Source organism: Chiloscyllium plagiosum, chromosome 6 (assembly GCF_004010195.1).
Source record: "Chiloscyllium plagiosum isolate BGI_BamShark_2017 chromosome 6, ASM401019v2, whole genome shotgun sequence".
NCBI classification, from domain to species: domain Eukaryota; kingdom Metazoa; phylum Chordata; class Chondrichthyes; order Orectolobiformes; family Hemiscylliidae; genus Chiloscyllium; species Chiloscyllium plagiosum.
In genome coordinates, this window is record NC_057715.1 from 106,178,312 (window position 1) to 106,205,056 (window position 26,745).

General features: G+C 42.2%; 1 protein-coding gene across 4 annotated transcripts in view; it reads right to left on the reverse strand.

The window, feature by feature from the left end:
* Positions 1-26,745, reverse strand: part of LOC122550913 (interleukin-5 receptor subunit alpha-like) — a 64,320-nt gene that overhangs the window by 1,731 nt on the left and 35,844 nt on the right. For 3 of the 4 annotated variants that reach the window (XM_043692346.1, XM_043692344.1, XM_043692345.1), the window contains exons 6-10: positions 24,841-25,022; positions 20,269-20,408; positions 14,915-15,053; positions 13,557-13,653; positions 6,510-6,600 (exon numbers count right to left, since the gene is read on the reverse strand). In XM_043692346.1, coding sequence (XP_043548281.1) covers positions 6,510-6,600; positions 13,557-13,653; positions 14,915-15,053; positions 20,269-20,408; positions 24,841-25,022 — 649 coding nt within the window. Of the gene's footprint in view, positions 1-6,509; positions 6,601-13,556; positions 13,654-14,214; positions 14,379-14,914; positions 15,054-20,268; positions 20,409-24,840; positions 25,023-26,745 lie in introns of those variants that run through there. The other variant, XM_043692347.1, reaches the window with a different exon arrangement.

The following is a 26,745-nucleotide window of genomic DNA, read 5'->3' on the forward strand; positions in this document are numbered from 1 at the left end:
TGCCAGGGTTGGAGGATTTGAGCTTTAGGGAGAGGCTGAACAGGCTGGGGCTGTTTTCCCTGGCGCGTCGGAGGCTGAGGGGTGACCTTATAGAGGTTTACAAAATTATGAGGGGCATGGATAGGATAAATAGGCAAAGTCTTTTCCCTGGGATCAGGCAGTCCAGAACTAGAGGGCATAGGTTTAGGGTGAGAGGGGAAAGATATAAAAGAGACCTAAGGGTCAACTTTTTCATGCAGAGGGTGGTACGTATATGGAATGAGCTGCCAGAGGAAGTGGTGGAGGCTGGTACAATTGCAACATTTAAGAGGTATTTGGATGGGTATATGAATAGGAAGAGTTTGGAGGGATATGGGCTGGGTGCTGGCAGGTGGGACTAGATTGGGTTGGGATTACTGGTTGGCATGGATGGGTTGGACCGAAGGGTCTGATTCCGTGCTGTACATCTTTATGGCTCTATGACTCTAAATACATTGAGGACAAAAGAATAACCAGGGAAAGAATAAGGCCCCTTGAAGTTCAACAAGGTCACCTCTGTGTGGAACTGTAGAAGATGGGTAAGATACTAAACAAATATTTTGTATCAGTATTTACTGTGGCAAAGTATATGAAAGCTCACAAACTTGGAGAAATAAACAGTGATATCTTCAAAAATTTTCATATTACAGAAAGGGAAGTGCTGGAGTCCTAAAATAAATAAATACAGATAAATTCCTGAGATCTGATTAGGTGTATCCCAGAAATGTGAGGGAAGCTGGAAGAGATTGATGGGCCTTTTGCTGAGATACATGTCTCATCAATAGCCATGGGTGAGGTGCCAGAAGACTGGTCAGTGACTAATAATCACAGGGAAAGGGAGATATGCTCAACAAGTATTTTGCATCGGTGTTTACTGCTGAGAAGTTTGTGGGAGAAAAGGAAAGTAGGGAAATAAATAATGACATCTTGAAAAGTGTCCAGATATTACAGAGGAGGAGGTGCTGGATGGTTAAAATGCATAACAATTTGATTACTTACAGTGTGGAAACAGGCTCTTCAGCCCAACAAGTCCACACCCATTCCCCTACACCTAACACTATGGGCAATTTAGCACAGCCAATTCACCTAACCTACATATGTTTGGACTGTGGGAGGAAATCCACACAGACACAGGGAGAATGTGCAAACTCCACACAGTCTGTCGCCTGAGACAGGAATTAAACCAGAGTCTCTGTTGCTGTGAGGCAGCAGTGCTAACCACTGTGCCACCGTGCCGCCCAGGACGTGATCAGGTGTAACCTAGAACTCTGTGGGTGACTAGGGAAATGATTTCTAGGCTACTTGCTGAGCTACAGGGGAACCTCGATTATCAAAAAGACACAGGCGGGCAGTATTCCATTTGGTTTATTGAATTCCAGATAATCAAATGCAGCATAGCATAGTTTAGCCGAGCATCAGGATCTTGTGATTTTGATGGATAATCCGATATTCAGATAATCAAATGCCGGATAATCGAGATTTCTCTATATTTGTATCATCAATAGCCACAGGTGAGGTGACGGAAGCCTGGGTGGTGGTTACTATGGTCCCATTATTTTAAAAAGGTGACACGGAAAAGCCAGGGATCTATAGACCAGTGAATCTGAAGTCAGAAGTGGGTGAATTGCTGGAGGGGACTCTGTGGGACAGGACCTACATGTATTTGGAAAGGCAAGGACTGATTACAGATAGTCAACAGGGCTTTATGTGTGGGAAATCCTCTCTCATGAACATGATCGTGTTTTTTGAAGAAGTGACCAAGAAGATTGATGAAGGCAGAGTGGTGGATGTTGTCTATATAGACTTCAGCAAGGCATTCAACAAGGTTCCACATGGTAGACTGGTTAGTAAGGTTGGATCAAATGGTATCCAGGGACAGCTAGCCATTTAGATACAAAATTGGCTTGAAGGTAGGAGACAGAGGGTGATGGTGGAGAGTTATTTTTGGAATTGGAGGTCTGTGACTAGCAGTGTACTGCAAGGATTGGCAATGGGACCACTGCTTTTTGTCATATATGAAATATTTGAATATGAATAAAAGAGAAACAACTAGTAAGTTTGCAAATGACACCAAAATTGGTGGTGCAGTGGACAACGAAGAAGGTTAGGTGGAAGTGGCTACTGCAGATGCTGGAAATCAAAGTCAAGATTAGAGTGGTGCTGGAAAAGCACAGCAGGTCAAGCAGCATCCGAGGAGCAGGAAAATCAAAGTCAATTTCTCTGCTCCTCGGATGCTGCCTGACCTGCTGTGCTTTTCCAGCACCACTCTAATGAAGAAGATCATCTCAGAGTATAATGAGACTTTAATTAGATGGGTCGATGGGCCGAGGAATGGTAGATGAAGTTAAATTTAGATAAATGTGAGGCATTGCATTTTGTTAAGACAAATCAGGGCAGGACTTATACCCTTTCTGGTATGGTCCTGGGGAGTGTTGCCAAGCAAAGTGACCTTGAAGGTGGAGTCACAGGTAGACAGGGTAGTGAAGAAGGCATTTGGTACACTTGCTTTCATTGGTCAGTGAATTGAGTATAGGTGTTGGGATGTCATGTTGAGGTTGTACAGGACATTGATTATGCAACTTTTGGAACACTGCCTTCAATTCTGGTCTCCCTTCGATCAGAAGGATGTTGTGAAACTTGAAAGGATTCAGAAAAGAGTTCCAAGGATCTCCCTGGGATTGAAGGGTTTGAGCTATAGGAAGATTTGGAGGCTGAAGGCTAACCTTATAGAGGTTTATAAAATCATGAAAGGCATGGATATTATGAATTGCCAAAGTCTTTTTCCCAAGGTGGGGATGTCCAAAACTAGAGGGCAGAGGTTTAAGGTGAGAGGAAAAACTTAAAAGGGACTTAAGGGGGAACTTGATACAGAGGGTGGTGAGTGTGTGGAATGAGCTGCCAGAGGAAGTGGTGGAGGCTGGTTCAATTCTAGCATTTAAAAGGCATCTGGATAGATACATGAATTGGAAGAGCTTAGACATATATGGACCAAATGTTGGCAAATGAGACTAGAATAGTTTAGGACATCTGGTTGGCATGGACAAGTTGGAACAAAGGGTCTGTTTCCATGCTCTACAAGTCTATGACTCTATTGAGTTTATGAGGCTCTGAAATGGTAACTGTCCAGTCTGATACTTTCAGGCAACAAGATGTGTAAGCTCAAGTCACCCACCCTCACCTTCCCTCCCATCACCCTATCCATTATTGCCCAAGACACACTACAAGTGAATGCTATTCACTGTTGAGAGTCTCATAATGTAGGCATGGCTCAGTCCACAGACTCATGCCCAACTTAAAAGATCCTCACATTCCAATCCCATCAGAGGTATGAAATGCATGATCTAGGATGATGCTCCTGTGCAGTACTGCAGGGGAGAGGCAATGTTGTCAATCACTGTCATTTAAATCAAATATTAAGCTGAGCCTTACCATCCTGAAGTGGATGCAACATATCCTGCACAATTTCGAGGTAAGGAGACAAACAATATTTATTACTCAAACATGGTCACTAAAACTGATCTTCTAGTCATGATATCACTGCTATTTGTGCTTTGCAAACTCGCTGTCGCATTTCCTACACTGTATCTCTGATGCTGCTGCTAAAGAATTGGCTGAAAAACACGTTGGTGCACCGTGAGGTTGGGAGATGGTGCTGCAAGGTTATTTGTCCTTGTAAAGCAGACATCCTCCATGTTTGAGCATCACTAAGGGTGCTATTCAACATTAGTAGGTACTGGGGAAGGAAAATGGAATGATGGCCTTTATTGCAATGGGATTGGATTACAAACGTAGCAAGGGTTTGTGAAAACCATAAAAGCCACTAATCAGCCACAAGTTAGACCACTGCTGGATTACTGAGAATAGGTTTGCCTCCTTATATAAAAAAAATTCATTGACATTGGAAACAGTCCAGTTGAGGTTCACAAGGTTGCTCCTGGGTATGCAGCGTTTTCCTTATGGGGAGAGATTGAGTAAATTGGGCTTAGATTATTTGGAATTTAGAAGAATGACTGGTGACCTTATTAAAAGATACGAAAGGGATCTGACAGGATGGATGTGAAAAACTTGATTCCCCTTGAGAGAAAGTCTAGGACCAGAGGGTATAATCTCAGAATAAGGAGTTGCTCATTTAAACAGGGATGAGGAGACATTTCTTCTCTCAGAAGGTAATGAATCTGTGGACTTCTTTTTCAACTAGTGTCTCAAGAGGATTGAATAGATTCAAGGCTGAGATCGCCAGATTTTTAATGACTAAGGGAATCAAGGGTCAGGAGGAAAAGGCAGGAATATAGAATTGAAGGTTATCTGATCAACCATGATTTTATGGCGGAGCAGGCTCGATGGGCTGAATGGTCTACTTCTGCTCCTCCATCTCATGATCTTATTAACAGCCAAGTTTCTTCTTGCTCTTCTTTTAGAAGGGAGGACAGTGGTAGAGTGGTAAGGTCTAGTAATCCAGAAGCTCAGACAAATGGTCTCGGGGTATGGGTGCATATTGCGTCACAGCAGCTGATGTAATGTTAGTAAAGTGATTGATTGAAAACTTCTTCTGGCCCTGGGCATCTGATTAAAAAAAGGAGGAAGATCTTGCATTTATGTAACAGAGTCAGTTCTGTCTCACCATTATTTACAGACAGTTAAAGTGAGTCATTGTTATAATGTAGAAACATGGTGACAAACCTGCACACTATGGGTTTTCCATAACAGCTATGAGAAAGTGATTGATCCAGTGTCTGTGCCTAGGACAGCAGAGTGTACCCTCCTTCAAAATATTATCCCAGGCTATTTCCCGCCCATCTGAGAGACAGACAACTTTCACTTCTGAATGCCAGCAGCTTCAACAGTGCATTCTTACCTCAGAGTTCAATGTTACAATGTAGAATAAGACTTGAGTTCATAATTCTTTGACTCAAAGGTGAGGGATGACTAGTGAGCCACAAATGCCACAGAGCAAAAGCAATACTTCTCAGATAAACATTCCAGGGGGAAAACAGCCACAGCATGGAGAAAAGAGTTGAGAGAGGTGGTGGGATGCCTGACAGTTGGTTCCTCATCTTTGACTGAAAGAGTGTGGTGCTGGAAAAGCACAGCCAGTCAGGCAGCATTCAAGGAGCAGGAGAGTCGATGTTTCGAGCATAAGCTCTTCTTCAGAAATGATCTGCTGTGCTTTTCCAACGCCAACACTTTTTGACTCTGATCTCCAACATCTGCAGTCCTCCCTTTCTCCTCATCTCTGATATGGACCACATCCTGATTCTGACCACGCCGAGTACCTGACTGGCAGTAGTCAAACATCTGGACTGATACTGGAGGCTGCTCTTGACTTTTTTACGCTCCCCTGATGAAAGCTCTATCATTTCACTTAATAGAAGGCCTGCTGAAAACCATAACAATCTTCCTGGCTTGATATCTACATTAAACAGCAAGACACGACAGAAGTATTCTGAACCTGTTATGCTGAGGGGGCAAGGTGCAAAAATGCAGGGCAATGCGGAGGTGCTGTGAACATCCAGGCAGATTCAGAGTGAGTAGGCACTGTGACAGAAAGTAAAGAGCCCAGAGATGCAGCCTGGGCCAATCTATGAGCTGGGCTGTAGTATCACAATGAGAGTTGCCAGTACAGCCTGAGGTACAGGATTAAAGCACAGAAGAGTCTTGCAATTAGATCAGAAATATGCCATGTAGAATCTTGGAGGCTGGCACATTTCAGGTGCCAATGTCCATGGGTGCGGTTGCGTGTACAGGTGACCATGAGTTTTTGATTAGATTAGATTAGATTAGATTAATTAGATTACTTACAGTGTGGAAACAGGCCCTTTGGCCCAACAAGTCCACACCGCCCCGCCGAAGCGCAACCCACCCATATCCCTACATTTTACCCCTTACCTAACACTACGGGCAATTTAGCATGGCCAATTCACCTGATCTGCACATCTTTGGACTGTGGGAGGAAACCGGAGCACCCGGAGGAAACCCACGCAGACACAGGGAGAACGTGCAAACTCCACACAGTCAGTCGCCTGAGGCGGGAATTGAACCCGGGTCTCTAGCGCTGTGAGGCAGCAGTGCTAACCACTGTGCCACCGTGCCGCCCACCTGTTGCTGTCCGATGTCCAACAGGAATATCATTCAGCGGTACTCACTCTGATTTCCATGTCAAGATTTCTCCATGTTTGGTAAGATAGGAAGCCGCATGTTAATGAAACATCTTGAGCCATTAACAAGGCATTTAACCAGCAATAATCCACCGTATTGTCAACTCAACTCTGCCTGGCAAGAATCTCACTTCAATGCTTGTCACAATAATGGAGTGAGAGGCTTGAAATATCAAGACAGGCCTTGTTGGATTGCTCATTCTATTCTGCCACCAATCTCATTATAACCCAAATTGCCCGGACCCCTATAAGCTTCACCCAGAGTAAACAATGACAATTTTACATGTCCTGTGGGGGATTTTTCTGACTCTGTTATTCATTAGTTTAGCTTGTTACCTTAAAATCACCATCACATTCTTCAAAGAGGCCTCTGAAATTCTCCTTAGGATCAGGGATTGGTTGACACACTTTTGACCATAAGTTGAACCTGGTAAGAGTACAAAAGTACAGCCGTGTTATTTTTAGAATATTTTGGTGAAGTTATCATGGGAACTGAAGAAATAGGAACAGAAATAGGCCATTCAGCCCCTCCAGACACTCCACCATTCAATCAGATCATGGTTTACTGCCTCAATGTCATTTTCCAGTCCTATCCCTGTGTCAATTAATACAGTTAACGTGTAGAAATATATCAATCTCTGCCTTTTATCTGATCGATGAACACGTTTCCATTGATCTCTAATGTTGAGAATCCTAAAGATTCACAAGCTTGTGAGTTAAGAAATTCCTCCTCTTTCTTTAGGTTCAGCACACTGGCTTACTGGTCTGCACTGCTGCCTCACAACACCAGGAACTTCGGTTCAATTTCACCCTCAAGCAACTGTCTGTGTGGAGTTTGCAAATCCCACCCGTGGCTGTGTGGGTTTCCTCCGGATCCTCCCATTTCTTCCCATAATCCAAAGATGTGCAGGTTAGGTGGGTTGACCATGTAAATTACCTATAGTGTCTAGGGATGTGCAGACTAGGTGGGTTAACAATGGTAAATATGGGGCTACAGGGATAGGATGGGATGGGATGGAATACTCTTCAGTGGGTTAGTGTGGGCTTGTTGGGCCAAATGACCCCATTTGCACTGTAGAGATTCTATGATTCCTTGCCTTAGTCCTAAATGGCCTCTCCTATTTTGAGGCTGTGATTGATGACTTTAAATAACATGGCCTCCAGCCTGCACACTATTCTCACACCTCCCAGCTAAGGGACCTCACTACCATATTGAAGATAGGGCAAAACATTGGGCAAAATATTAGAAGAATTATTTCAAATTATCGCAGTTTCTAGCAGAAGGTAGATACATCCTTGGACAACCCTGCTCTCTACTTAGCTGCAAAAGTTTCCCTGACTCAGCAATTTGTAGCTTGAGAAAAAGGATCATGTTGTCATTCAAGAACATGAACTCTGTTTTTTTACATGGTAATAGTATATCTACCTCCATTATATATCTAACTGTATGATGTCCAGTCCAAGATGGCTGCAGAATAGGATGCCTCGGCTGGAGCTCATGCCCTCCGCCAATCTTTATCTTCTCTTTTTTTTCCCTCTTTGTGTTCTTTTCTCCTTCTTCTCTCACACCTCCAACGACTTCTGGCCTCTGATGACCACTGGCCTCAGCGCATACACGATGTGGTAGCATCCTCCCATGGCAGCCTCCTGGCATAGCTTCCTCTTGGCCTGGCATAGCGGCTCCCTGTGGCAGACCCCAAGTGTGGTGAGGTGCTCTCCCAGCCTGGCGTAGCAGCCCTCTGAGGCAGTCCCCAGGTGTGGTGTGGTTTCCCTCCAGCCTGGTGTAGCGGCCCCATGTGGCAGCCGCCTGACGTGGCTTCCCCTTGGCCTTCTGGCTGTATGTGGCGGTCTCTCAGCTTGGCATGGGCTCATCACGGCCTCCTGGTCTTGAGGTGATTCCAGAGCAATGTCCCAACTTCATGAACCTTGAGGTGAAACCTGGCATGGTCTGAAGCCAAGATACAGTGTCACCTGATGCCAGCATGGTCTGGGTTGGAAGGCCTTTATTCTGAACTTTTATTTCTACAATGTCAGAGTTTTTATTTCTCTATTTTTCTAAGATCTTGTAACTGAAGAAGATATACCTTTGTACCTAAGGTGGTACTGTAAGTGGAGACATGCACACTTTTTACTGCATGTATTTCAGTACGTGACAATAAAGCTAATTCTATTCAACTCAATTCAGTTCAATACATTCATGGTAATTCCACCTGAGATTATTATGCATAGTATGAGAATTGAAAGTTTACAACTTTCAGGAAGGATGAACCAGGCTTGGGATTTTCTTCATTAAAGTACTCATAGATGGCCAAAATGGAAACTCAAAATGGACTGGACAAAGTAGTCCCAGAGTCTCATCTTTTCACATTTTTATATGTGTGATTTCACTACTAAAAGGTCATTCAGCAAGGATAAGTCAATTATTGCAATCAATTTCGCCATTTTTAATATTTATTAAACTTACCTTTCATAACAATTTTTCAGTTTGTTCTCCTTAAAACAAAGTATTTCAGAGATTTGATTGCATGTCTAAAATTGTGAATGGTTCTAATATAGTAAGTAAAGAGGTTTTAATTAAAACCACTACTTTCTCTCATCCTGACTGTTTTCCCCTGACACAATCTTCTTTTACATTCCCATTAAGTCCAGGGTAGTCAAACTTGAATGGATATTGCAGACAACAGATTTAAATACACGTCACCAAATCTGACCACATTAAAGACCATCTCCTCTGCCACAACTACGCACCATTTGAGAATCATTTGGGAGTGCAAAGATAAGTTCTGGCTTCTGTTTTCCACTGTCAACTTGACTTCTCCATCCCCATCATATTTTCTTCTCCATCCTCAGCTCCAAAACAAAAGTGAGGAACCCACTTTGTTTTTGGTCACACTCTTTTAATCTTATGAATGATTCAACTGTCTCCTCCCACTTGATGATCAAGCTAATGTTTCTTTAATTTTCAACATCATATTGATCATCTTGACATTCTGCCGCATAAATCCTATTCCCACTATACTGCCAACTTGAATTTTCTGACCCCATGTCACTTGTTATCTTCCTCAGTCCTCATGTACTGATGCCTTCTCTTTCAAATCTTCCTTCATCAACTCTTTGCTTAAACATTCAAACCTTGAGCCCTCCATCCTGACCCACTACTATGACTCTTTTCATTCCTTCAATGTGGTGCCCAAATCTCCTCCAAAATCCGTGTCTACATTGCATGGAACACAATGTCTGTGTTGCTGGTTTCTACCCTTGCAACAGTATGGAAATACTTCTTATCAAAACCAGGCTTGATATTCTCTATGACTGTGACTATGAGAAATTATCCCTCCTTCTTCTCCTCATCCTGCCTGAAGTCTTTCATACACTTTCAAACTTATTGATTAGGAGTTAGAATAGGCCACTCAGTCTCTTGAGCCTGCTTTTCCATTCAGTACAGTCATGATCGCTCTGATTGCTCCACAAATGTACCTACCTCCATTAACCCTTCATGATTAGATTAAGTTCCCTACACAATGGAAACAGGCTCTTCAGCACAACAAGTCCACACCGACCCTCCGAACAGTAGCCTACCTAGACCCATTCCCCGATCCTACATTTATCCCTGACTAATCCCTAACAGTGGCATAGCCAATTCACCCAACCTGCACATCTTTGGATTGTGGGAGGAAACCAGAGTACCCAGAGGAAACCCACGCAGACACGGAGAGAACGTGCAAACTCATGTCGCCTGAGGCTGGAATTGAACCCGGGTCCCTGTGCTAACCCCTGAGCCACCGTGCCACCTTCATCCCCTTGCTTGTTAAGAATTGATTTGGAGGTGCCGGTGTTGGACTGCGGTGGACAAAGTTGAAACTCACATAGCACCAGGTTATAGTCCACCAGGTTTATTTGGAAGCACTAGCTTTCGATGTACTGTCTCTTCATCAGGTGGTTGTGGAACATGACAATACGACAAAGAATTTATAGCAAAGGGGTTACAGTGTCATGGAGTTGTAATGATATATTAAACAGCTTCAGTTAAATATCACACAACACAGGGTTATATCATTATAACTTCATGACACTGTAACCCTTTGCTGTAAATTCTGTGTCGTATGGTCATGTTCCACAACCACCTGATGGGGAGACAGCGCCTAAAAAGCTAGTGCTTCCAAATAAACCTGTTGGACTATAACCTAATGTTGTGTGATTTTTAACCTTAAAAACATTCAAGGACTCAGCTTTCACTCCCCTGTCATATAGAGTTCAAAAAATAATTAAAATCGACTTGTTATCTTTATCTTAAATGGGTGATCACTTATTTTTAAGTGGTCCCTAGTTTTAGAATCTCTGTTCCTCCCCATTCTCTTTTTGTATTTCCACCCTTTCAATATTCACCGGGATCTTATATGCTTCAGTCAAGTTGTCTCTTACTCTTCCAACTTTGAGTGGATACAGGTCTAGCCTTTCCTTTCTTCAAAGGACTACTGTCCCGTCTGGATAATAGTTTGGCAAATCTTCTTTGAATTTCTTCCAACCACTAGACCAATACAGTTAAAATACAGCAAGTATTTTGTCCACGCACTAGTGCCCTATAAGGTGGGACATGGCACTGCTTTGGCTACATTCTTACCATCTTGATGGCATCGAAAGCTCCACTGTCCATGTCTTCACGCACCCATATTATTATGTTTTCTCCTACTTACACTGGATTTAAGCAAAAGTTCGACTCTTGGTGCTAACTTTAATAAATCTCATCTTGTTTTACTCATTCTTCTGTGGCAGAATATTAGGATTGGCAACCTAAGTGGGTATCATGAGTTGCAATGTTGGGGTTGTGTGCTCTGACTCCCTTTTCTTGTTTGAGAAGATTTTCTGCACCGCCTCACACAAACCTTAAAATTGGGTGACATTGAAAAAAGTTTGGGAAGCATTGGTCCAAACCCTCATAGATCCTTATAAATCCTTCCTATTTGGGTTACCTCCTACAGCTTCAGAATTCTTCTCGATACCTGCGTTCTTTTAGCTCTAGCCTTTGGGGCACACCGATTCTAAATCCCTCCCAAGTTGTCAACTATACCTTTAGTTGCCGAAGTCCTAAACTCGTAATACTATTCCTGAACCTTTCTGTTTCTCTAACACCCTTTAAAGAATCATAGAATCCTTACAAAGTGGAATCAGGCCATTCAGCCCATCAAGTCCACACCGAGCCTCCAAAGAACATCCCACCCATGCCCGCTTTATCCCTATAACCCACATTTTGCTTGGCTTAGACATGCCTGGACACTATGGACAATTCAAGGTGAGCGTAAAGACTTGTAGCTTGGCTGCCAGTTGCTGTAGTTGTGGGTTTGTTTGTCAAGCTGGGAAATTGATTTGCAGACATTTTGTCCCCTGTTGAGGGGACATCTTCAGTCCTAGAGACCCTCCTGTGAAGCGCTGCTGTACTGTGTCTTCTGGACACAGTCAAAGACCACATGAAACACTATATTGAACAAACAAGCAGACAACTAGCAATCCGCATCCACAACAACTAGCCACTAAATGCCATGACCAGCTGTCCCTAGTAACCATACACATAGATGACAAGGACCATAAATTTGACTGGGACAACACAACGATCATAGGAAAGCTAAGCAGAGGACAGCCAGAGAATTTCTAGAGGTATGCAACTCATTCATGGACTCCATCAATAAACACATTTACCTAGATCCAATATACCGACAACCGGAAGCCGCAGGAACGGAACCAAATAAATTCCAGAAGACACAGTACAACAACGTTTCACAGGAGGCTCCGAAGCACTGAAGATGCCACCTAGACTGGGGGCGAAATGTCTGCAAATCAACCTCCCAGCTCGGCGAACATACTCACAACTACAACTATGGACAATTTTAGCATGGCCAATGCATCTAACCTGCACATCTTTGGACTGTGAGAGAAAACCAGAGCACATGCACACAGACTCGGGGAGAATGTGCAAACTCCCCAGTGCCTGTCACCTTAGGGTGGAATCGAACCAGACATCCTACCTTCCTGATGAGGCATGGGTCATGTGCCCTAATATCTTCTTTGGTGTTTCATTGCCAAATAATGGGTCTGTGAGGAGTTTTTATTAAATTGAAGCCTTTATATAAATCAAAGCTTTTGACGTACATGCAAGTTGATAACCAGATTGCACAGATTTAAGATGAATGCTAAATGAACTTAGAATTTGGTTCGGGAGGGATTTGCTGCCTGATCGGGTGATGGAAGAAAATCCACTTGTAACTTTCAAATAGAAAATGGTTAAATAATTAGATGGGGGGCTGAGGACCTACTGATATTATCAGTATGCTTTCAATCCAGAAACCAAAGTGACATTCTGGGGACCTGGCTTCAAATCCCACAGTGGCAGAAGTTGGAATTTGGATTCAATAAAAATCTGGACTTAAAAGTCTAATGACAGTCATGAAACTATAGTTGATTGTCAGAAGAAACCATCTGGTTCACTAATGCCCTTTAGGGAAGGAAACACTATCTTTACTTGGTCTAATCAACACGTAATCCCAAACCTAAAGCAATGTGGTTCTTTTTAGCTGCCCTCTGGGCAATTAGAGATGAGCAATAAATACTGGGCTGCCCATATCCCATCAGTGAAACAGTAAAATGTTAGAAACAGAGTTTACCAAGGGTTCGCCAAACTGATTCCCAGGATGGTGGGACTGACATACAAAGAAAGACTGGATCGACTGGGCTTATACTCACTGGAATTCAGAAGAATGACGGGGGATCTTGTAGAAATGTATAAAATCCTGATGGGACTGGACAGGCTCGATGTGGGAAGTATGTTCCCGATGTTGGGGAAGTCCAGAACTACAGGTCACAGTTTAGGAATATGGAGCAAGCCATTCGGAACTGAGATGAGGAAGAGTTTATACACTCAGAGAGTTGCGAACTTGTGGAATTCTCTTCCACAGGAGGCTGTTGGGCCAATTCATTAGATAGATGCAAGAGGGGGGTTGGATGTGACCCTAGCTGCTAAAGGGATCAAGGGGTATGGAGAGAAGGTAGGAGTGGGAGACTGAAATTGCAGGATCAGCCGTATACAGGCTTGAGAGGTCAATTGGCCTACTCCTGCACCTATTTGCTAGGTTTCTATATGTCACTGCAGGAGAAAAGTATGGGGAACGAGCAAGGGATTGGGCCTAGCTGGATTGTTCCAGGTACGATGGGTTGAATAGGCTCCTTCTCGAAAAAAAGGTACCAACCTGTTTAGACATGTTAGAAAACACCTTTGTGGCAGGTGAAACCATTGACTTAAAGGTAAGCACATGACCACAAGACCCTTGGACTGGGCTCCTTCAATAGTAGACTAATCTATGATTAATAAATGTAGCCAGAGGAATAACTTACTTTGTACAGATGAATATCGGCACCAAAACCATTGCAATAAAATTAAGTGTGACCACTGCTATAATTGTTGAAAGGGAGAAATTCTTCATCTCAATCTCTGAAAGCAAGAAGACAATATTCCTTTACTCATTGGTGTCATCCATGTATCAAGATCAGATACCCTTCCACATTTCCCTCCTCTTTTTTTAAATCTTTAATTGGTCACTGTGAACTCAAGGGAATACAGGGACAATGAGAAGAGTACAAAATGAATACAACATACTTAATAAATATTAATAATATAGGATTTATCAATTAATATAACTGATTAAATGTTTATTGTGCAACAAATAAACAAGACAACTGGAGATAAGTCTCAAAAATAAGGGAAATGCACAGCTGAGCACGAGATGTTGGGCTTGTTTATGTGCGAGTGGCAACTTTCTAGTTTCAAGCTCTACTCTGGCAGAGAAGTCACACTCCAATGCAGGGCTGAAGGATAGGTCAGGATCACACAGCTCACACTCCTCATTCCAGCTGCCTGTTCCAACAATCCCTCCTCAGCTACCAAATAGTTTTCAAAAACTCAAAACTAGATGTACTTGAGGAACTCAACAGTCATGATGACAACTGTGGAGCAAGAAACAGAGTGAACGGTTTGAGTCTAATGATTGTTCTTCAGGACAAGCCATTTTCAATCGTTGTCAATCCCAATGGGATCTTCCAAACCCTCAATAGGCAAGATCTGCATATTTCTACCTTTGTAACATTGCCATGTCCCCACTCCTGGTTTGACCCAACTGCTGCTGAAATCCTTGTCTGCACCACTGTTACCTCCAGACTCTGTGTTAAAAGCAATCGAATCATAGAGTCATAGAGATGTACAGCACGACAACACACTCTTCAGTCCAACTTGTCCATATTTGATCAGATATCCAAAATTCATCTACTTTACCAGCATTTGGCTCATATCCCTCTAAACGTTTCCTACTCATTTACTCATCCAGATGCTTTTTAAATGTCGCAATTGTACCAGCCTCCATCACTTCCTCTGGCAGCTCATTCCATACATGCACCACCCTCTGTGTGAAAAATTTGCCCCTTAGTTTTCTTTTAAATCTTTCCCCTCTCACCTTAAATCTATGCGCTCTAGATTTGCACTCCCCCACCCAGGGAAAAAAAGACCTTGGTTATTTATTCATTTGATACATGCTGCAGGGAAAGGAGCCCCAGCCTATTCAGCTTCTCCCTATAGCTCAAACCCTCCAACCCTGGCAACATCCTTGTAAATCTTTTCTGAACCCTCTCAAGTTTAGCAACTGAACAAATGCAATGTATCACTGTGATTTCATAAGGTTAGCCTAAAGGGATGTCCTTACCAATATTGAGGGGCTTACTCCACTCACTCCAGAGAGTGCTTTTGAAGCACATATCATTCACTGTTGCCCTGATTTTCACTGAATATCTTTTCCCATGATCTCTACTCATGACATATTTGGCACTGTTCACTTCTCGAACCTAAAACAAACAAATTGGTTATAAATGTATAACATAACGTGTCTAACATCAATAATTCACCTTGAAGACAGTGACAAAATATACTGCAGATTCTGGAAATCTGAAACTAACACAATGCTGGAGAAACTCAGCAGAGACACACCAGACTCGAAACATGAATTCTGTTTCTCTCTCCAAAGATGCTGCCAGACCTGATGAGTTTCTCCAGCAGGCTCCTTTCTTTTCAATCAGAAATAAGATTGTTCAGATATATCATGACACATGTTCACAGTGGGTAGGATGTGGACCTTCTCACCTATGAAAAGGAACACCCACCTAAGAAATCCTTAGAAATCTTCTGAAGTAGATTTTGAACAATTAGTTGGAAAACTTTAACTTCATAATATTATCTTTTCTTGTGGGTAGTAAAACGGGGGAAAGTAATGGCACAATGGTAATATTAGTGGACCAGTGTCAAAGGAGAATTTAATTAGCAGGGATCAGTGAGAGCAAAATAAATCAACAATACTCAAAAAATCAATTGAAGTGACAATAATCAGCCTTCATTGTAAATACTGCAGCAGTTTGGCTGAAATTTGGCAAGAGGAAGGATCCAGATCAGTCCCTATTTCCCTTCCAATTTTCGCGCCTTTACAAAAGAAAAGGAAAACATTATCTATCTTAAAATATGCTGAGCACTTACAGCTTATCATGAAATGTCCGTCACCTGTAACACTGAACCCTAGTCAAAAAAAAATTAATCATTTGTGTTATTCCATAACTCTGTTTTTACTATACAGACCTTTGGTTTAGACTAAGATCCGCAGGTCGCAATATACAAGGAGCTGTTACAAGATGAAAAATGCAGCTTGTGTGGTGTTTACTGTTTCTGACCTTTTTTCACATGCTTTTAACTTACTCAATTATAACTCATGAATTGACCAATTTTTCCCATCATGTTATGTTAAATATTTCCCATAATATCACACCAGTAGAACTGAGAACATAGGTTTCGATCTAAATTTGAATATGAATTTTTGTAGGAATTAGGTAAGTCCCTAGGGAATGTTGCTGAACAAAGAGACCTTGGGGTGCAGGTTCATAGCTCCTTGAAAGTGGAGTCGCAGGTAGATAGGATAGTGAAGAAGGCGTTTGGTATGCTTTCCTTTATCGGTCAGAGTATTGAGTACAGGAGTTGGGAGGTCATGTTACGGCTGTACAGGACATTGGTTAGGCCACTATTGGAATATTGCGTGCAATTCTGGTCTCCTTCCTATCGGAAAGATGTTGTGAAACTTGAAAGGGTTCAGAAAAGATTTACAAGGATGTTGCCAGGGTTGGAGGATTTGAGTTATAGGGAGAGGCTAAACAGGCTGGGGCTGTTTTCCCTGGAGTATCAGAGACTGAGGGGTCACCTTATAGAGGTTTACAAAATTATGAGGGGCATGGATAGATAAATAGACAAAGTCTATTCCATGGGGTCGGGGAGTCCAGAACTAGAAGACATAGGTTTAGGGTGAGAGGGGAAAGATATAAAGAAGACCTATGGGGCAACCTTTTCACACAGATGGTGGTATGTGTATGGACTGATCTGCCAGAGGAAGTGGTGGAGGCTGGTACAATTGCAACATTTAAAAGGCATTTGGATGGGTATATGGATAGGAAGGGTTTGGATGGATATGGGCTGGGTGCTGACAGGTGGGACTAGATTGGGTTGAGATATCTGGCCAGCGTGGATGGGTTGGACTGAAGGGTCTGTTTCCATGCTGCACATCTCTATGACTCTATGACTGTATAATTGATATACAAAGCTAGCCTAATGGCAACCATGTAATCACAGCTAACTGTCATAAAAGCTATCTCGTTCACTAGGGAGGGAAATCTATTCTTACTTGGCCTGGCCTACTTGTGACTCCAGACCCACAACAGTGTGACTGACTCTTAACTGTCTTCTGGCAATGGGCATTAAATGCTGACTGAGCTAGTGATGTCCATATTTCATGAACAAATGAATAAAGAGAAAGTTATACAATGACAAGGCAATGAAGTGCCTGTTGCAACTCAGAATCCCTTTAATACAGAAGCCATTTTAAATGTACAGCCTTTTTAAATTTTGGATTTGAGAAACAGCATGTTGCACACATACAGTGCAGGCCATGATATATTTTGGCATCGTCCTGCTTTTTAGGACAGAATCATAAAATTATGATGGCCATTTGACCCATTGTGCCTACATATGCCAATCTCCATTCTTTTCCCCACAGCTATGCACACCATGTCTATCCACAAACAATGCCCTCTTGAATGTCTAAATTGAACCTGCCTCCACCACATTTTCAGGCAGTGCATTCCGCATACCAACTACTCTCTGAGTGAAAAACATATTTTTTTCCCATCACATTAGCTTTGTTTGCACAGGAGGACATGGAGAGCAATGAGGGAAGGTTTGAGGCAGCTTATACTCCAGCAAGTGGCATTGGGCAAGACAAGCCATTCATTGGGTGTAGCCGTGCCATCTCGTGTTCAATGTTCAGACTGAGGCACCCCATGGCAAAACAAAGGTGTACAAGCCTAAAACATTGACTTATCTCCAGTTGGAGCATTGCCTTCAGTTCTGGGCACCATACTTTAGGAAGAATGTGATGGCATTGGAGTAAGAAATTACAGAGCGTTGTGAATGCAGCCCAGTCAATCATGAAAACCAGCCTTCCATCCATTGACTCCATTTATACTTCCCACTCCCTTGGGAAAGCAGTCAACATAATCAAAACCTGTCCTACCCTGCATATACTCTCTTTCACCCACTTATTTCAGGCAGAAGATACAAAAATTTGAATACATGAACTAGGTTTCCTCCCATAGTCCAAAGATGTGCAGGTTAGGTGAATTGGCTATGCTACATTGCCCATAGTGTTGGGTGCATTAGTCAGGGGTGAATGTAGGGGAATGGGTCTGGGTGGGTTTCTCTTCGGAGGGTCGGTGTGGACTTGCTGAGCCGAAGGGCCTGATTCAAGAACAGCTTCTTCCCCATTGCTATCAGACTTATGAATAGACCTCTCATATATTAAAGTTGTTCTTTCTCTGTACTTTCTGTGTATCTTAACACTATATTCTGCATTCTGTTCTATTACCCTGATGTACTTATGTAAGGTGTGATTTGCCTGGAATACATGCAAAGCAATACTTTTCACTGTATCTCGATACATCTGATAATAATCAATCAGATCAAAGTACAGAGAAAATTCACAGGAATTCCAGGGATGAGTAACTTCGGTTATGCAGATAGAGAGTAGGTATCACTGAGAGAATATGGACAGCAAATAAATAGGGACACTACCACCTGCAAGATCAGCTTCAAGCCACACAGCATCTTGACTTAGAATTATATGACTAATCCTTCATTGTCACTGATCCTTCATTGTCACTGGTTCAGAATCCTGGAACTCCCTCTTGAACAATGCTGTGGATCTCCCAGATAACTGCAGTGGTTCAAGAAACTGGCTTACCAGCACCTTCTGAAGGACAATTCAGGGTGGACAATACACCAGCAACACTCACATCCATGAATAGATAAATGAAAGATATTGAAGAAATTGGGACTGTTTCCTTGGAGCAGAGAGAAGATTGGGATTGAATACATATACTCAAAATCATTTAGGGTTGGAAAATTATTCCTATTCATAAAGTTTTTTTTCATTTTACATTCAAATTTTCTTTTTCCAACTTTTGCAAAATTTTGGTTTTGGCAACATTTACTGTCAGACCTACTAAATTCAATTAACATAACACTTCTCTACACAAAAGAAACATAATGAACGCTCTGTATTATTCCATACAAATTCCTCATCAATATGGCATTGCAAGCCTACTTCATAAAAACATCACATTGTAAATGACGTGAAATAAGCAGAAATTGTTGGAGAATCTCAATAGGTCCGGCAACATCTCTAAAGAGAAAGCAGAGTTAACATTTCACGCCCGTGACCCGACAAATGATGTACAGTAGAACTTCGATTACCCGAACATCAATTATCTGATTTTTGGATTATCTGAACAAAGTTGTAAGGTCCCATAAAAATGGGATTAGGCAATTCAGCATTCAGTTATCATCTAAATGGCATTATGGCGTGCAATGCCAGATAACCGAGAGAAGGTCAATAATAGGCACTCAAATTACCACTTTTTTCCGGTTATCCAAACGATCAATTATCTGAACAAAATACTCCCCGCCCATCTAGTTCTGATCATTGAGATTCTACTGCATCCTTTTGGGTATGTGTGACTCCTTTTTCCTATGTCTCACTTGATTAATGGATTTTTAAGAAGGGAGTAATTTTCAGTGTCAACTTCTCTGGTGGTAACTTGTTTTATTATTTGATGGGATGTGGACTTTTCTGGTTTGGCCAGCATTTTCTGCCCATCCCAGTGACAAAGAACAAAGAACAATACAGCATGGGGACAGACCCTTCAGCCCTCCAAGTCTGCGCCGACACATTTTGCCCTTCCATATTAAAACTGTCTTCACTTAAAGGATTTGTATCCCTCCATTCCCTTCCTATTCCTGTTACCGTTCACATGTTTCCTGAATGCTGCTATTGCGTCTGCTTCCACCACCTCCTCTGGGAGCACATTCCAGACCCTCACCACCCTTTCTGTGAAAATCTAGCCTTGCACATCTCTTTTAAACTTCCCTTCTGCACCTTGAACCTGTGTTCCCTAGTAACTGACCCCTCCACCCTGCGAAAAAACTCGAACTTTCCACTCTATCTATGCACATTCACAATCTTATAAACTTCCATTAGGTCGCCCCTCAACAACCTCCTGCATTCCAGTGAAAACAAATCCTGTCTATCCAACCTTTCTTTGTAGCTAAAATCCCCATACCAGGCAACATCCTGGTAAACCTTTTCTGTACCTTCTCCAAAGCATCCATTTCCCTCTAGTAGTGCAGTGGCCAGAACTGTACGAAATATTCCAAGTCTATCCTAACTAAAGTTCTGTAAAGCTGTAGTATAACTTGGATATCTTATACCCAAAGCCCTTTCCAATGAAGACACTATAGGCCTTTTTTACTACAATGCTACCTTCAGTGATCTATGGACCTGCACATCCAGATCCCTTTCATCAGGTGATGGCGCGCTGCCATCTTGAATTATTGCTAGCTTTCATCTCAGGCAGGCAATAGTTTGGCTCATTCATATTAGAACTACTAGTAAGATCTACGCTATTTCCTTACCTCATGCTTTTGGTCACTCCAGTTTGTGATATTTATTTGATAGGTGTGACAATCGTCATTAAGACCCATTTCTGGAAGTTCCCATTTTACTTCATCAGTGCTTTTGTTTATCACAATATTTATTGGAGGGTCAAGTTTTTCTGGAACAAGAGAATTCATCTTCAAACCAGCGCATGTATTGAGATTGCTGAAACAGTTCTGAAGTTATGGCTGAAGACTAAATGACAGCTGACGAGTTTCATAGACCGTAAGGTATATGAGGAGTAGGCCATTCAATGAAATCATGCCTGATCACAATTCTGACTTTCCCCACAACACTTGATTATCTTATTGGTTAAGAAAAGCTGTCTGCCTTAGACTTGAAAGCCCGAAGGAAATGCAAATTTACTATTCTCTGAAAGAAGAAATTCCGCCTTGCCTGTATTTTAAGTGGGTGACACTTTACTCTGAGGTTATGCCCTCTGGTCCTAGATTCTCCCACAAAAGGACATACCTTCTCCACATCCCTATCAGTAGGAGTATACTTAAGAGGGATATCAGGTGGGCAAAAAGGGGACAGGAGATAGCTTTAGAAAATATGGTTAGGGAGAATCCAAAGGGATTTCATAAATACATTAAGGACATGGGGGTAACTAGGGAGAAAATAAGGCCCTTAAAGATCTGTAGGGCTGCCTATGTGTGGAACCACACAAGAAGGGGGATATGCTAAACGAGTATTTTGTATCAGTGTTTACAGTGGAGAAGGATGTGGAAGAAAACTTTAAAGTGGGGAAATAAGTAACGACATCTTGAAAAATGTTCATATTACACAGGAGGAGGAGGCGGTGCTGTACAGCTTAAAATGCATAAAGGTGGATAAATCTCCTAGACCTGATCAGGTGTATCCTAGAATCCTGTGGTAAGGTAGGGAAGTGATTGCTTGGTCCCTTTTTGAGATATTTGTATCATCGATAGTCACAGGTGAGGTGCCGGGAGACTGGAGGTTGGTTAATGTGGTACCACTACTTACTAAGGTGGCAAGGAAGAGCCAGGGAACTATAGACCAGTGAGCCTGATGTCAGTGGTAGGCAAGTTGTTGGAGGGAACCCTGAGGGACAGGATTTACATGAATATGGAATGGCAGTGACTGAGTAGGGTTAGTCACCAGGGCTTTGTCTCATTAACTGGATTGAGTTTTTTGAAGAAGTAACAAAGAGGATTGATGAGGGTAGAGTGGAGGACGTGAGCTATTTGGACTTCAGTAAGGTGTTCGAAAAGGTTCTTCGTGGTAGACTGGTTAGATATCATGGAACTCAGGGAGAACCATCAATTTGGATACAGAACCGGCTTGAAGGTAAAGACAGAGGGTGGTGGTGGAGGGTTGCTTTTCAGACTGGAGGCCTGTGACCAGTGGAGTGCCACACGTTCACTGCTTTTTGCCATTTATATAAATTATTTGGATGGGAACATAGGAGGTATATTTAGTAAGTTTGCAAATGACAACAAGATTGGAGGTGTAGTGGACAGCGGGGAAGGTTACCTCAGAGTACAGCGGGATCTTGGGCCAATGGGCTGAGGAGTGGCAGGTGGAGTTTAATTTAGATAAATGTGAGGTGCTGCTTTATAGAAAAGCAAATCAGGGCAGGACTTGTACACTTAATGGTATGATCCTGGGAAGTTTTGCTGAACAAAGAGACCTAAGAGTACAGGTTCATATTTCCCTAAACTTGGAGTCTCAAGTAGGTAGGATAGTGAAGAAGGCATTTGGTATGCTTGCCTTTATTGATCAGTGCACTGAGTATAGAAATCATATTGTGGCTATACAGAACATTGGTTAGGCCACTTTTGGAGTATTGTGTAATTTGTTTGGTCTCCCTGCTATGGGAAAGAAGTTTCCCTGGGGTGGGGGAGTTCAAAACTAGAGGGCATAGGCTTAGTGTGAGAGGGGAAAAATTTAAAAGGGTCCTAAAGGGCAATGTCTTGGTGCAAAGGATGGTACGTGTATGGAATGAGCTGCCGAAGGAAGTGGTGGAGGCTGGTACAATTACACCATTTAAAAGGCATTAGGATGGGCATATGAATGGGAAGGGTTTAGAGGGATATGGGCTAAATGCTGGCAAATAGGAGTAAATTTATCTCGGATATTTGGTCGGCATGGAACAGTTGAACCGAAGGGTCTAAGTCTCTAAGTCATCTCTAAGTCCCCTAAGTATTTTAAAAGTTCAATAAAGTCTATCTTTCTTCTCAATTCCAATTCCTAACCTACCACCCTCTCAAACCTGTCCAGCCTCTCAACTCAGCAGGTCAGGCAGTATCTGTGGAGAGAAAGCAGAGTTAACATTTTGGGCCCAGTGACACTTCTTCAGAACTGATTTCCTGCATCTGCAGTTCTTTCTTTTATTTTTAAACAGGGAGTAGAGTTAAATAATAAAAGGCGTGACACTTGAGTTTGAGATGAGGGCAAATTACTCTGCTCAGAGGATTGTGAATGTTGGAACTCTTTACCACAGAAGGCTGGGGAATTTCAGATTTTGAGTGTGTTTAACATTGAGATTAATATGTTTCAGATTACTCATGATGTATCGGGTAATGGGGGCGTGGTGAGTAAAACACTCTGAAATGTTTGACTAAGTTATATCATATTGAAAACCAGGGCAGGCTTATCTGGCATTCTCCTTATTCTCTGTTCTGAAGGTCACGACCTGGAATCTCATTCCCAACAGCTTTTTCTTCCCAGAGTTGTTTGGCAGATTTTTGCTACATTTGTGGTGGGAGAATTTGACTCCTTAATCTCTCGAACAGGCAGTACTGCAGATAATGCTGGCGATGCGTTTTCATTAGTAGGTTGTGATATTATAGGCTTCAGAACTCTGATAACTTTGATTCTGGTCTCCCTGCTGCAGGAAGGATGTGAAACTTGCAAAGGTTCAGAAAAGATTTACAAGGATGTTGCCAGGATTTGAGCTAGAGGGAGAGGATAAATAGGCTGGGGCTGTTTTCCCTGGAGCATCGAAGGCTGAGGGGTGACTTTACAGATGTTTATAAAATCATGAGGGGCATGGATAGGGTAAATAGACAAGGTCTTTTCCCTGGCGTGGGGGAGTCCAGAACTAGTGGGCACTTTAGGGTGAGAGGGGGAAAAAATTTAAAAGGGACCTAAGGTTTAACTTTTTCACGCAGAGGGTGGTGTGTGTATGGAAGAGGTAGAGGGTGGTACAATTACAACATTTAAAAGGCATCTGGATGGGTACATGAATAGGGAGGGTTTCGACGGATAGGGACCAAGTGCTGACAAATAAAAATGGATTAGTTTTGGATATCTGGTCGACATGGATGCTTTGGACCAAAGGTCTGTTTCTGTGGTGTACATCTCTATGACTTTTTTTAAAATTCATTCATGGAACATGGGCATCACTGGCTAGGCAGCATTTTTTGTCCATCCCTAATTACACAGAGTGCAGTTAAGAGTCAACCACATGTGTCTGGAGTCATGTCTAGGCCAGACCAGGCAAGGATGGCAGTTTCCGTCCTTAAAGGGCATTAGTGAACCAGATGGGTTTTTCCCCAAGAAATGGCAATTGATTTGTGATCATCGTTAGATTCGTAATTCCAGATACTTATTGAATTCAAATTCCACCATGGTGGGATTTGAACCTGAGTCCACAGAACACTATCTGGGTCACTGGATTAACAGCCCAGCGATAATACCATTAGGCTATCGCCTCCCCTATTCTCTGTAACTGTCTATGGACTGAATGAATCAACAAGAGATAAATTATTACAAACAGCAATTAACTCCGGAATAAATAGTTAAAGAATAAATTATTACAAACAGCAATTAACTCCGGAATAAATAGTTAAATAAATAAAAAACAAGATGTTACACAGAGACTGAAGCAATTAGCCGTGCCTTGGTGAGATTACATAAACAAAACTGCTTTGACAACTGCCTGATAAATTGGATACTTTACCACCACAAAGGATAACAGACTGCTCTGTAGAAGAGTTTAAAGAGTTAGTCACAGGAAAGATGCATCTTCAAACAGACAGTCAGTGCCAAATGCAACAAGGAGCAAAAAAACTACTTTTGATAAGAATGCCAGCTACAGAGTTGCAGTATCTTGGATGAAAGACTCTAAAGAAATCATCAGTATACTACCCCGATTCCGAAGGATGAAAATTTGCATAAGGATCAAACAACAGAAGCCTCCTGTGGAATTTCAAAGAACAACACTGCACAAGATTCCAATCCTGGAGAGACAGACCACCATCAGTTGAAGCTCTGGCCAAATTTCACCATTAAGCGGGCAATAGCTAAGTTGGGTCACAAGCTTATACATGTTACCAGAGGGGTCTAATATTTGGTTGATAAAATTTGAATTATTGTTTCAGTACTGGATTGCCTGTGAGATTCTTACTAAGTCGCCAAATTAAAGGTAATTTATCCACAAAAAGGCTAAGCTACAATATATTCAAACATAGCCATGGACGTCACTTAATGGTGATATGGGACAAGAAACATTGATTGTATCTTGATTAACATTTATCTACATTTGAAAAGCTCTGAATGGAAAAAAAGACATTGTGACTTACGGTAGGTGGCTGGAAAAATGTTTCTGCAGTACGGTAATTTTGTCTTGTTGCTCAATTCGCTAACACAAATGTTCACCTCAGTGAGCAAGTGCTCTTCATATTTATGACCATAGCAGGCAACATTTCTCTGTCCATTGCTCTGATAATGTGTGCAGTTCTTTACATCATCTGCATATGCTTTCCTTGAAAAGATAACATTTGAGCAATAAATTCCTTCATACTGTGACCTATAGTTAGAAAGGCTGCTGGATTAGTGAACAAGAAGATTAAAAGATGGACAGACAATAAGCAAGATTTTAAATTCAATTCAGGCGATGGTGGAATCTTCACTGGCTCGTAGTCACAATCCTGACCCTGAGCCATTTGCAATGATTACGATGACGGTGATGAGTGTGTGTGTGAGAGAGAGAAGGAGGGGGTGGTTGGCAGAGAGTGTCAAAGTTCGACCAACTGTCCACTAAGAAGTGGTGGGCAACCAATGAAGATCAATTCTTGTTCATTGTAGAGTCTATTATGATCCCACCTTCACATTGGCAAGAATTTCCCAATTCACATTGACCCTCCTCCAGTCCAACTCAATGTGATGGTTTCAGACTGAGAATGGTTTCACGGAGGGTTTCAACAATATGAGCAAACCTGGAGAGGGTCAATAGGGAGAAACTGTTCCTGCTTGTAAATGGGAAAAGAGTGAGAGGGCATAGAGTTAAAATTATATGCAAACAAAGTGAGGATGCCATGAGAAAAGAAAGATAGTTAGGGTGTGGAATGCACTGTCTGGAAATGTGTTGAAGGCCGGTTAAGTTGGGGCATTCAGGAGGCCATTGAATGATTATTTGGATAGAAGCAGTATCCAGGGACGTGGGGAAAAGGCAGGAGATTGGCACTAGGTAATAGAACCAGTACAAGTCCGATGGGCCAAATGGTCTCCTTCTGTGTCATAACAGTTCAATGACTCTGGGAAGTTGGGCTGGGGGTGGGGGGACGGGGTTCGATGATGAACTTCACTGGGACCACTCCCCACTCTCTAGGGTTGGTCCTCCAGGATTAGCATGCAGTCAGCTGTGACTTTTAAAAAAAACACATAAATAAACTCTTTCACTTGTCCCTCGCCATGTCCGTCCTCACATGAGCTGTCGCCACCTCCCATTCATCCCCAGGCAGTGGAGACCCTCCCGAAATCGCTGATTCAGTGGTAAACCAAAAGCCGAGCTTTTAATAGTCTAAAAAGATTAGAAAATGCAAGTGGGTGTGCAATGCATATCGTTTGGGGCCAGAATTTAATAACTGCATTCGAAATCGTGAAACATTTTGATGTAGTGTGTACAGAGAGATCATTAACTCTGATTTCTCTCCACAGCTGCTGCCAGACCTGCTGAAAATTTCCAGCAGTTTCTGTTTTATTTCAGATTTCCAATGTCCACAGTTCTTTCCATATTTTAGAGGGATTTCCTGTTCTGGAGAACAGCAAACTAGAGACTGCCAGTATAAATTAATCACCAATAAATCCAACTGAGGGTTTACAGGGAACGTTTTTACTCATGAAATGGCAAGAATGTGGAAGTTACTACCATAAGGAGTAATACAGGTATCAATGAATATAAGGTGCAGCTAGACAAGCAGATAGGGAAGATAAGTTTAGAGGACTACATTTAAATGTGGAGAGATAGGTGCAGGTTCAAAAAGAACATACTGGCATGGACTGGTTGGGTTTAATGTCCTGCTTCTTTGCCTTAAAAATTCAAAAACTTATCTAAACAATATCTAGACAAAAATAAGACAATAGTATTGTAAGAGTCATACAGCACAGAAACAGATCCTTTGATCCAACCAGTCTAAGCCAACCATAATCGCAAACTAGTCTCACCTGCCTGCTCCTGGTCTATATCCCTCCAAACCTTTCCTGAT